This window comes from Colius striatus, chromosome 2, assembly GCF_028858725.1.
Source record: "Colius striatus isolate bColStr4 chromosome 2, bColStr4.1.hap1, whole genome shotgun sequence".
NCBI classification, from domain to species: Eukaryota; Metazoa; Chordata; class Aves; order Coliiformes; family Coliidae; genus Colius; species Colius striatus.
Genome location: NC_084760.1, coordinates 115,635,351 through 115,647,985, shown reverse-complemented (window position 1 = coordinate 115,647,985; position 12,635 = coordinate 115,635,351). Strand labels below are relative to the sequence as shown.

Here is a 12,635-nt window from a genome sequence, read left to right as displayed (position 1 = left end):
TTGACATCCAGAGTAAGTATTTTTAAAGCACATCCCTATGGTTCTTCAAACTGTACCTGGCTGAAATAAGGTGAGCTCACGCTGACTGATGTAACTACAGATTACCAAAGCAAATGGAATGATTATCAAGTGCCCCTTTGCCTTTTGTTATGAGAGAGTTTGATTTGGGGTTGGATTTTTGTGTTTCACTGTGCTGAGTCATGGCTTACAGAGTTCATGTGGTCTTCAAAATACTTGCTACTACAGCTCTAGAGTCACGACCATGTTCAGGTGGGCAGAGCAGAAGCCCTGTGCCTGGCCAGCAGCACACAGTGTAGCTGCTCAGCAACACTGTCTTCTTTCAGTTATTGTGAAAACTCTGTTTTGCTTGGATAGATGCAACAATTTTGAATCCCTGAACTAACCCTGATGTTTTCCAACTTATGAAATCCATTTTAATTCTTGGTCTGTAGAAACTGAGGTTTAATGAAGTAATCATTCCAATTCCATATTTAGTTTGGGAGTAAAACGTCTCTTGTGTAAAGATGCTATTAGGCTGACAACTGCACTTTCCCTCACTCTTGCTCTTTCTCCCAGTAGAGCTTCTTCTTTGTAGCCTCAAAGTTGTTTCATTTCAATGGTCTATGGTCAAATGGAAAGCATGAAATAGATGCAAAAATCTCCTTTTCCCACTAAAGGATGAGTGGGCATTGGCTTGTGTGTGCAGCTGTGTCTGCAGCTATGAGGCCGTGGCAGCAGTTCTGGTTTGCTTCTTATGGCACTCTCCTCTCTGGATCACAGGCAGCTGAAGAAACAAGGACACTCTCTCCTTTCATTTTCTTGCCTATGTCTTGTGATTTTACTTATTGTATGAAACTAAAAACCTTTTACCCAAAATGCAAATCTATAAAGCCCCATAAATGATTTTTAGCTTAACAACAGGACATTATTCTGTTTTCTTCTGGGTTTACACACCCTCACTGTCACGGAGTACGGTCTTGAAGGGGGCTACTTTGTAAAGCTATAAGACATAAAGAGTACACCTGTACTTATTAAACACTATAGGTACATCTGACAGTCGCACCTCCATCATGACTGATTAGCCAGTGCTGTGTAATCTCTGACCTGTGTTAGCATGAAGCATCAGAGCATTTTGTGATATACCTAGGCCAGGCTATGCTTGCATGAGTCACAGAGCCAAGGTTTCAGATGGCTAGTTCCTGTGTCCACCTGGACACACACACAGTATTTATCCAGAACCTTCCTAATGACACATTGTTCAGCACAGAAAACGAGTAATCAAGGGTTGTTGCTCTGCAGAATTACATTGACATGTGTGGTGCCTGCGAGGGAACTGGGCAGCAAATTTGCATCTTGGCGTTGGGCTTCTGGAGAAACTGCAAGCATATTGTATATCATATGTATCTCCAGCACAGAGAAGACCTGCTTCAGAGGGATTACCAGCAAGTGACTTGCGTGGTGATGGCGGAAGGAGCTGCTGGCTGTGCTGCCCACCGAGCGTGGCTGCAGCGGGCAGTGCCAGCCCGTGCCGCTGTGCGCTGGAAGTGCCGGTGCTGCAAGGAGGCTGTGCCAGGGGCTGGGCTGGCGCTGCAGGGCACAGCAGAGACCTGGGCTGCTGCAGCTCCCAGTTTCACACTCGTGGACTGACTCAGCCCTGTCTTGAGTCAGTCCAAGCCCTTGGAACAGGCTCTGCACGCTACTTGCTTCACATTCAGGCTCAGCGTAATTGGAGTAACAGGTTTGGGGTTTTTTCCTGGCCGTATATGTTTGGGTTTAAACATCTTTTCCCCGCAAGGCAGAAAAGGTTTTAGGCCCAGCACGGGTTATTATGTTGTGCAGGAGTTTTCCTAGCCATTGTTCCACGGTCTGATTCAGCAGAGGGGGCAGAAGGAATCGCTCAGCTGCTGCCTGTCTCTGGGTTCAGTAATCCCCATATGGTGGACAAGATGTGAACCCTACAGTATGGCACGGCCCCTTTTGCACGGCAACGCCGGGCCTTTGGCTTTGCTGTAGAGAAAGTTCCCTGCTGCCTAGGAGCAGGTACTGACAGGCAGGCTGGTCCTTTTGAATCCCACAGGTTACCATTGAAGTGGTGGATGGCCCTGACACCGAGACAGATAAGGACCTGCAGAAAGAGAGCAGCAAGCCCAGCTGGCCCGTCCCATCGCCCGACTGGCGAAACTGGTGGCAGAGGTCATCCACCTTGACTCGCATGAGCAGCGGGGACCAGGACTACAAGTACGACAGCACCACGGAGGACAGCAACTTCCTGAGCCCTCTGGGTGGGTGGGACAGCCACGCACCCAGTCACCGGGCGTTCGGGTCCAAGGAGCAGCCCGAGTATGGTGAGTTCGTGTTCCGGGCCTCTGATGGGCATCTTGGGATTGTAAAAAGGAGTTTGGGGGAAATGAGAGTGGTGAGGCATCGCTGAAAGCAGGCCAAGCAAAGCAGAATTTTTCAACATGTGGCTTTTGTTCATTGGCTTTTAAACACAAATCTGTGCAGATGCAAAGGCCGTACTGTGGTAGCTGCATTCCACCAGTAAGTCTATAATCTTGCAAATCATACCAGTTACCCCAAAAGAGGAGCTTTTTTTAGTCCTAAGTGTACTTTTTTTAAAAGCAAAGGAAACAAGGTCTCATATTTATTTTTAGAGTAAGGAGAAGGACAAATATAGAACCGTGCAGCGGTTTGGGAATCAAAACAGAGCTTTTGCATAAATAAGCAAGATCTGAAACGTGGTAGTGCTTGGTGGATGCACAAAGAGGAGGAATTGTGTTGGTGCATGTGTGGGGAGTGGCATGTGCAGCAGGAACATTGTGTATTTGCGTGTGTGATTCTCTTCCAGATGTGTCATGGTGAAAACAATTGTTTTCAGCTTGTTGTATGAAACGGTTGCAGAAACTAGAAACAGAGAGGAGCTCCAGTTACTCACTGCCTCAAAGGCAACCATCACGTGGCAGTGGCTCAGGCCAGGCAAACTGAACACGTGCTCACAGGTAGCACAGAGCCTCTCGGGCTGAAATGGTGTGTAAATACAGGAGGGTTTTAGTTAGAGCAGGGTTTGAAAGCCCCAGTACTTTTCCCTTGGCACTCCTGTTAGTTCTGTAGCAGCTGCTGAGTGGCTGTCGTGTATGGGTTCAGTCTTACTTTTCTCTTGTTTTGGTTGAGTGCTAGAGCTTTAACAATTGAGAGTGACTTTTCATGGAATATATCTATATATGTATTAGATTTTGTGACCAGAAGATTAGATCTATCGCTTCTTTTTGCACCTGCCTTTATTTGTGGGCAGACTTTATTGCCAAGAACCCCTGTATTAGGAAGTTATTCACTTGAGTAAAACAAAATTGCTTGCATAAATAATTATAGTAGAAAAAAGTAGTAGCACTTACAAATGTAAAAATAGGAAGAGCAAGTCCAGCTCCAGCTGAAAACCTGACATGGTATATTTAATAGGAGAGGCTGTGTGTTTCATAGTGCAGTATAAACACTAGATAAGTAGGCTTAAAAACTACCTTAGAGCTCTCTGCCTTACACTAGAGCACCCTACTAATTAGAAAAGACTCCAGTCCTGACTAGCCTAAAATGTCACATGCCTTTGGCCTTGGCCAGGAGGATGTAGGAACAGATCCTGGCTGTGTGGGGCTTTTCTGCTACTTCCACACATTGACCTGTTTAAAATCTTTCACGGCTGTGTCTCCCTTGTCTTGCCCAAAAGCAGCGTGTGGCTCTGCCTGCTCTTCCCAGGCTCTTTGACAAGCATTGCACTTGCTCACCCTCCCTCTTCCTCACCAGCCACATGGAGAAAGCAATGCAGAGCTGGAAAAGAGCTGGGAAGGGGATCAGGGCCAGGGAGACAGGGCTGACCACATTTTGCTAAGATGCCTTCTGCCCCTTCAGAGTGCTGTAGCCCACCTGCAGGCAGATCCCAGCGTGGCGGGTCTGTGCACACAGCCGGTAGCCGTGTTCCCACCCACATCACACCACAGACACCTGATTCATGTGTCGTGGTTTCCTCACCACCAGCAGGGTAAGGAAAGGAGGAGAAGCATATAAGGTCCCTGCCACGAGGAACTCGCATCTAGGCAGCTTGCTACGAGTGACACATATAACCTTCTCCTACTCCTGGCAGTAAATGTTTAATAGGACCCCACAGAGTTGTCATCAACCATTCCATATGGTACAAATCAAGTTCCATGTTGTACTGAGCGGCTCAGGAAGCCCACAGACAGCACAGCAGCGGGGGCGGTGGGATGGCAGCAGCACTGAGGCCAGTGCAGAGGGATCAGACCTGTGCCTTGCCTCTGCACTCATGTCCAGCCTATAGCTATAGAGCAGGGCTGGCTTGCACTCACTGAACCCAGTTTTGCTTTGCTACCAGTGCTGCTTTAACTCAAAGGAGCAAAGGCAGTGAGTTATGATCACAGGGTCAGGTAGATGTCTCCAGTAGGTTGCAGAGAAATCCATTAAGCCAGACGTTTCCTGGCAAGAGACAACACTCAGCTGGGGAGGCCAGTGGGAAGGCAAGACAATTGGGGTTGGTTCATGGCCTCTATTTAGTGGCCTTCACAAGGTAGGATATGCAACAGGTAACTTGGGAAACCAAGATGAGTTCTGAGGGGCTGTGATACTTACAGTGGCACTGAGCTGCGCTGCTGCAGCCTTGGTATCCTTCATCCTTGTCTGTCTAGTGTCACGTTTCATTCTCAGAAGGTTCCTGCATGTAAAAAGTCAGATTTGATGTTAACAATTGACATGAAATGCTGCAAAGTGCACCTTGGGTTGTGTGCAACACACATATATTCCTGTAGCATCTGCTGCCTGTTCCAGGGACTGAAGCACAGAACTGCCATTTGCATGCGTGAGCCTCAGCCTCCCACAGCCCAACCTTCAGTGCATCCTAAAAGTTAGTGGAGTGTTGTGTTCTTGCCGTGTGCTTTGAAGAGAAGAAAAAGCAAACTTCATTTATCCTGGGCCTGATTAGTCTGTGGTCGGAAAACATATTCCTGCATACAGGGAGTTTATGTGAGTAGATGTGTACTGTTAGTTCATGACCCAGCTTTGCAGCTGAGGATTCTCAGCTGCCAAAAGGTCAAAAGAGAAAGGAAATATTTTTTCAAATAATGTTGCACGCGTCTCCCTGAGGAGCAGCGAGTGTGAAACCATTTAAACAGCAGCCTTACGCCTGGCCCTCCGCCCAAGCTTCAGGTAGACACATCTGGATTCCATTCTTGTTTTGCCTTCTTAATAAAAACCACCACACAGTAGTTTTGGGTAGTAAGAGTTTTGTTTCTTCATTTCCTTCCTCATCTTTGTTGTGACACAGATTACATTGACGGTGAGGGAGACTGGAGCCCCTGGTCCGTTTGCAGCGTGACGTGCGGGAGCGGCAGCCAGAAGCGGACACGCTCCTGCGGCTACGCCTGCACGGCCACCGAGTCCCGCAGCTGCGACAGGCCCAACTGCCCAGGTGTGCCTGGGGGGGTGAAGGGTGGGCACGGGGTGGGCACGGGCCTGGAGTGCCCTAGGAAGAGACACGCTGGTTCTCAGGGCCATTTGTGAAATGGCAGCTTCTTTGCCAGCTAATAAGATGCTGCTTGACGCAGTCTGCGCTCCCCTGGGACTTAAATAGAGGCCTTTTGTAGGCTACAGCAGTCGATGTGGTGCATGGGATGTTTTGCTTTCACAGGGTGTAATCTGCTCTCTTGACACAAATTTGTATCATTTTAGCATTTCAGGACAGTTGTGTGTTAGCTCAGCGACTGGGCATGCGTGTGCTGTGAACAGATAGCTCCACCCCACTTACATGGCGCTTGAGTTTGGGGTCTGTTGTATACAGAGCTGCTTTAAGACTTGCTGTGTAGTAATATGCAAAAAAAAACCACCCCAACTTGAAATACCTGCTTTTGGTTTCACTCCAGAGATGTTGGGTTCACTGGGTATGAAGCTGCAAAATTTCCTGTCCCACAGAGTCAATGTTAGGTGTAAATGTCATCTCTGTCATCACATGTTGCTTGATAACTGGAGAATTATCAAACAGCAGGTTTTGTTCTGCAACAGCCATCACCAGTGAGGTGAAGTAATGGATGGTTGTGACTTGAATGTATTCAGAAAATAAGGCCAAGAAGCCTTACCTTAGCTCCTACACCTACAGGCCAGTACCAGCGGTGTCCTCGCTGTCCTGTGGTGAAAGCAAGGCTGAGCACTCCAACTTATGACAGAAAAATCCAAAGCTGCTGTAGAAAGCTTTCCCAGGGCGTTCTTTAACTGCTGCTGGGTGTTTGGGTTTGGGCATAACTGTAATGCAGCGATGCAGCAGTTGCCACAGTGCATGGCATCTGTGCAATTTCATTGCTTCCCAAGATGGGAGAGGAGTGAAAACGCGTGCCGCGGTGGCGTGCCTTTCCCTGAGTTTACTCAGTGACTCAGAAAGGCAGCAGTTCTTAAACTGGAGGTCAGAGGGTTTTTTATGGGAAGTGAAATGTCAGCAGTGCTGGAGAGAAGACTGAGGGACCTCAGGGAGAGAGCTGGAGAGAAGTTTCTCACTCACAGATAGATGTGTGCATCCGTTGCAAGGTAATGCCAGGCAGTCCAGGAGAAAAACGTGTTTCTGGATGCTTTCATACATCCTAAAACCTCAATAATAAGGGGTTAATTCCAGAAGAAAGCGTGTAGCCCCCAGTTATATTCTCCAGTATTTATTACCAGCTAGCATCAAACAGTGGCAGACTTGAAAGAATACATTATGTCATGTAACAGACCCCCAACGATCAGCAAGCAAAATATATTCCCTCTTTGAGGCTGTGCTGACATTTATAAAATTACAAGGGCAAAGCTCAGCTTCTGCTGTTTATAATTCCAGCAGTGAATTACTGCCTTGTAATGGGTTCTTGGGTATCTATTATTCTGCATCTACTGCTGGAGTTAAGGCAAAACCCTATGATAATTTTATTGAAAAGGAGCCTGAGGCTGTTTTGAAGCTTTTGCAAGCCACTATTATGTCCCACTTCAGGGGATGAGGAGAAAGTGCATCGGCAAGGAAACGGATGGTGAACACACTTCATTATTCACCATATAGTTATCATGTATTAAAGAGTTTGCAGCTCTCTTTGGAGGTCTGTAATTCAATGGAGAGGGGAAAAAACCCACCCCAAACGCAGTAGGCTGGTAGGTAGGCCCAACTACAGCAGGGATGAAAGGAGGTTGGATCAATAAATACACTTTCTGTCGATCTGCATTTCTCTCCACTGAGAGCAAACACTTAACTGGAGGCTGCTGGAAGATCCTGATATTTGATTGTTGGGGCAGGGATTGATGGGAGAGGTTTTTATCTCTCTCCACTCATCCCTTTCAACTCCCCAGCACTGGAGAGACCAACAAGCACCACTCAGAACAGCATCGTTGTTCCTCGCACTTGCTGAGAAATGGTTGCCCACCCGAGGATACGAACTGACCTGTCTGCAGGTGTGTCGCTGTGTTTCAGACAGTGGCCCAAGGGCCGTCTCCTTCAGACATGGCCTTGTACCCAGGGCTTCAGAGCTCCCTCACAGACACCTGGTTTTGTCTTGTCACTCACTTGTGGTTCCAGCTCTGGAGAAGATGCTGGTCACATCAAGCTGACCAGGTGAATCGCTGGGAGACGCTGGCAAGCTTTGCATCAGGCAGAGGAAGAACGAAATTGGTTCCCTGTGCTGGGTTCAAACTGGCCAGTTAGTTGCTTAAATACAATCTAAGGTTTTTAAACTTGAAAACTGTCGACCTTTGGGCTAAGGGAACGCTTTCTGTGCTTACCACCACAGATTCCTTGGTTGTTACACTTTTAAATCAACACTCCCTCCAGCAGCAGCTTCAGCTTCCTTCCCTGCCAAAGCAGAGCCCCGTGCAGGGCAGGGAGGGAGGCCCTGGCAGGGAGGCCACTGACTGCCCTGCGTTTCAGTAGGAAAACATCACCACTAACACATGTTTGTCTTAGGGATCGAAGATACCTTCCGGACAGCCGCCACAGAAGTGAGCCTACTTGCAGGAAGCGAAGACTTCAACGCTACCAAGCTGTTTGAAGTTGGTAAGCAGCCTAATCAATCTTTCAGTAACAGATAAGAGACTTCCTTAGATTTTCCTGGTTTAACTCTCACTGCGAGACCGGGATTTTGAGTGTACCATTCAAAATGTCAGTAACAATGGCCACTGATTGTCTTGCTCGAGTTTATGATCTGAACCTTAGCTTGCTTCTGTCATAGAGTCTTTCTCCTCTTAAGTCTCAGGCAATTCCTGTGCTTCTTTCAGTATAAAGTGGTGATTCTCTGTCCCACCTCCGCGGAGCGTGCTGTAAGGCTCCATGCTGATGAAAGGGGGAGAAAATCAAACACTGTTCAGCATTTTTGCTGAAGTAGCCTGGAATGGAAAATACTCTCAAAGCATTTTAGGTTCAGCTGCCACATTTTTTTTAAATGACAATGACTTTTAAGAGCATGCATGGCTTCTATAACCACGTGTGGCTGCAGTGGGGCTTGCCAAAGCACTTTTACAGGGCATGGCTTGATACTGACCCGTCTAAAACTCAGCCCAGCCTCTGTAATGTTCTGATTTCATCCCTCCAGTGAAACCATTCTTAGATGCTGGATGCTGGAGTAATTGGATAAATAGTGTAACCCAGCACCTCCCTCCTATGGTGGCAGAGCACAATTGTTAATGACAGCCAGGATGGGACTCTTTAAGGAGATAGAAAAACAGGACACAGACCACTAAGTAAATATTTTCCCAGAATGTTTGCTGTAAGAATTGGAGGTGCCAGTCTTTTCCTTAGTCCAGACTCCTGCTAAGTAAGTGTGGAGGAGCAAGATGTGCAGGAGGGGTTTTTTGAAAGCCCGTAACATGATACAGACACCTTAAATCATGTTTTAGGTAGGAGACTTTTAACTGGATTCCCCTGAGACTCTTACAAAATAATAAAGTGGCAGCATTAAATATGCTACTAGTCTATAAATCTCTTTAATCCCAGCTCTAAGTCATGGCTCTGATGCCATTAAATCCTCCTAATGTGCAGACACTCAGATATTGTGTCACATATGCCCTGTTAGAATCTGAATCACTTTTGGCTGCGTTTGCCAGCTGAGATGTCAGTCTCCCTGTCTGAACTGCAGCTGCTTGAAATACCCCTGTGGGAAGAGGGAGGCCCAGTAGAAAAAGAGTATTTGTTAGTTACAAGGAAGATTGAATTAGGGCATAATAATGAACTTTGGAAAAAGAAATCCAGGCCTTGCTTGCCACTTTGCTATTTTGAGTGTCACAAGAAATTTAAGCCTTTGATATCTGAATCTGCAGTTCCCCAAGGTGAGTGTGTGGAGCAGGGCTTGAAACTGGAGAAATCACTGATTTCTCTACTTCAGTTCTGTGGCTTGTAACCACATGATAGTGTCCCTCTCTTGTGCTGCACGGACACACGGCAGCTTAGTTAGAATTTGCCAGGTACAAGAAGTGTTGGAGGTTCTCACTGGCATGGTGCTGCGCCATAACTCAGACTAGCACGGCCTGAGGCCTTAAAGCCAGTCACACGTGTGATTTCTTTATCTGACACGACAGCACATTAACAGATGGCAAGTTTCCACTGCTCTCCCTTGCTTTAGCAAAGCACTGGTGCTGACCAGTTACGCTTACCCCTCTGCCATCGCTGATCATCCGACCTGGGATGCCGCATAACGCATCTAAAGTGTCCGTTTCCTGCCCTTCAACAGACACCGATAGCTGCGAGAGATGGATGAGCTGCAAAAGCGAGTTCTTGAAGAAATACATGCACAAAGTGGTCAATGATCTTCCCAGCTGCCCGTGCTCCTACCCCAGAGAAGTGGCATACAGCACTGCTGAGATCTACGATCGGATTAAGAGGAAGAACTTTCGCTGGAAAGATGCAAGTGGTCCAAAGGAAAAGCTGGAGATCTACAAGCCCACGGCGCGGTACTGCATCCGCTCCATGCTGTCCTTGGAGAGCACAACGCTGGCGGCACAGCACTGCTGCTACGACGACAACATGCAGCTGATCACCAGAGGCAAAGGGGCCGGCACGCCCAACCTCATCAGCATCGAATTCTCAGCAGAACTCCATTACAAAGTGGACATTCTGCCCTGGATTATCTGCAAAGGTGACTGGAGCCGCTACAACGAAGCGAGGCCTCCCAACAACGGGCAGAAGTGTACAGAAAACCCTTCAGATGAAGACTACTACAAGCAATTTCAAGAAGCAAGGGAATACTGAGAAGATTTTTCCCCCTTTTCAGACACAAAATAGCATTGGTTCCCTGGCTGCCAAAGAACTGAGAACGGCTGCTGCATTGTCTCCTTGACAGGGGTGGATCAGTTTCCTTCTAATGAATGTATATAGTTGTAATATAATACATAAGTATTTTTCATAGTGTGTGTAATTTATAAACACGTATCTCTCTAATCTCACACACACCTATTTTTACATACAGACATACATAAAACTTGTCCTGGTAGGATTTTGTACTGCAATAACGTTCATTTAATAACATGCATTTCATTTTATTCCCCAGCTGTTACAGAAGGGGAGGGGGGCACAGCTGCCATCACCATCGGGCCCCAAGGCCTCAGCTGAGGAGGGCACATGTTTAAAAGTTGCTATAAACAATAGGATTGAAGAATGTACTCTTCCATATGGGAATGGTTTACAAGATGAATGCACCTACAGCATCAGTTTCCTCTATAATTGATTTCATGACTAGTCCTATCTAAGAAAAGAAGCAATTTCTTTAGGAAAGGCAACACTCAAAAGCAAATCTAGTTACTGGCATTTTTTTCTTGGACTTCTTCCTGTTACCTTCTAGCTCAGGTCTTTGCAGTCCATCCTGGGTAGGCTTGCAGGGAGATGTAGCTGTGGCTTTCCTGTAGAGCAGAAAAAGTCCCAGTGTGATGGTTCTGCGGGAGTTACAAACAGCCCATTCCTGGAGACATCTCAGCTGTGGCTGTCAGGGCTCAAACCTCCTGCTGGGGAGCGCATCTTCAGGGCATGCTGAGTGTCTTTGGAGGAGTGAGGCCACAGAAGGAGACCATGTCAAAGGAAAGGGAAAAAAAAAACCCAGTTAATTACAGATTTTTAATAGGAAGTGTTTAGATCAGCTTGTTTCATTCTTTTAAGAAAAGAAAGAATTCTGTTTTTCAAAGAACAGGACCAGGACCAGTGGAATACACATTTCTAAGCTCCCTGAGGTAAAGCAACCAGCCCTTTACCCTGCTTATCAGATGCTGAGTGCACAGTGTCCTGCAGAAGAAGCTGTTCCTTAAGGAAGCTGCCCAAGAGGAACTATTGGTGAGTTAAAATGTCTTCATTTTTTAAAAGAGCTAGCATTATTTTTGTAAAGTATTTATTGACTTGTAACAAGAACTCACATGTGGGATATGTCTCTAACGTGAAAGGCTTCTGTAGATGGAACTTGATTGCCAAGAGTAAGACTGATGTTAGGCTTTACTTCCAAATTCTTATAAAGTGCGAGTTGACATAAATAATCCTGTAATGAAGCAGCCGGTACCTGCATTCGTGTGACAGGGTAAATAAATACTTACAGTTCCATCCTGGAACAGGCTGTCTTGCTGGGAGTCAATGTCTTTGTTTGGAAAGCTGAGGCTGAACATTCCTAGAGCAGCGCCCGTGTCCGGGCTGTGTGGTCTGACGCCCGTGGGCACTGCGTGTGAAGCCCATCCCGCCTCACAGTCAGCCTGAGCTGAAAGATGCAGGACAGCCATGACAGACAGTTCCTTCTGCTCTAGCCATGCACACATACACACTGGACCTCTTCTGGAGTGCTGTTGGCCTTTCACGTGCTGGTTGGTTGTGACTTCGCAGACAGACGTGCGCAGGGTGAACGTCTGCAGAGTGAGTGGCTCACGCTGGGAAGCGTCAGGCCTGCGGTGGTCTGCCTGGTGGTGCCAAGCAGGGGACTGAAGAGCAGCCTGGGCCTTGGACACGCAGCTCTCCCTGTATCTGCCCGGCCTTGTGGGACGGGCTGCAGAGCCTCAGCACTGCACTTACGCTCCAGGCTCCCAGAGACGCAGCAGTCCAGGCAAAGGTGCTGCACACGTGCAACAGCAACTCATCTACTGAGGCAGCAGCTGCAAATCTTGTCCAAATCACTGGATCTTCCCAGATGCAGCTCGAGGCGGAGGTGCAGGTACTCTAGCACTAGCTGGTAGTAACAAGCCATGGTTAGCTGAGCAAGAGGGTAAAGATGAGAATCGCCCCTTCATTTTTATAGAAACCAGGTTTGGTAAATTCTTGCAAGGTCATAAGAAGGAGCCACTAGCTGGCAGAGCCAGTTGAATCGACAGCAGATGGATGAAAGGCACAAGCAGCTCCAGGATCGGTCACTTAACAGGCCAGACAGGTATTTTCTGCAACCTGGGGGAGAAGCTTTGCTTTTGACTTCACTTGGCGGTGCGGGGTAAGAAGAGTCTCAGGTTTCTCTGGGAGGGCAGTCGCTGTTCTTGCAATATCAAATGCATCCCTGCAGCTCATGGATTAGCAAATTATGGTGCTACTGAGCAACACTGCCACAATAACACAGAACATAACAAATAAAGTGTCAGGGGAGAGGAAGGACTATCTTAATAAGTGAAATGACGCACAA

The 12,635-nt window shown here is 47.3% G+C and overlaps 1 protein-coding gene across 1 annotated transcript in view; it reads left to right on the top strand.

Moving 5' to 3' along the window:
- The window catches only part of ISM1 (isthmin 1), a 42,686-nt gene extending 31,086 nt beyond the window's left edge, over positions 1-11,600 (top strand). Inside the window, exons 4-7 of the mRNA XM_061989655.1 lie at positions 2,078-2,345; positions 5,327-5,470; positions 7,973-8,062; positions 9,732-11,600. Coding sequence (XP_061845639.1) covers positions 2,078-2,345; positions 5,327-5,470; positions 7,973-8,062; positions 9,732-10,249 — 1,020 coding nt within the window. The 3' untranslated portion in view covers positions 10,250-11,600. The remainder of the gene's footprint in view (positions 1-2,077; positions 2,346-5,326; positions 5,471-7,972; positions 8,063-9,731) is intronic.
- Positions 11,601-12,635: the final 1,035 nt, after the last annotated feature.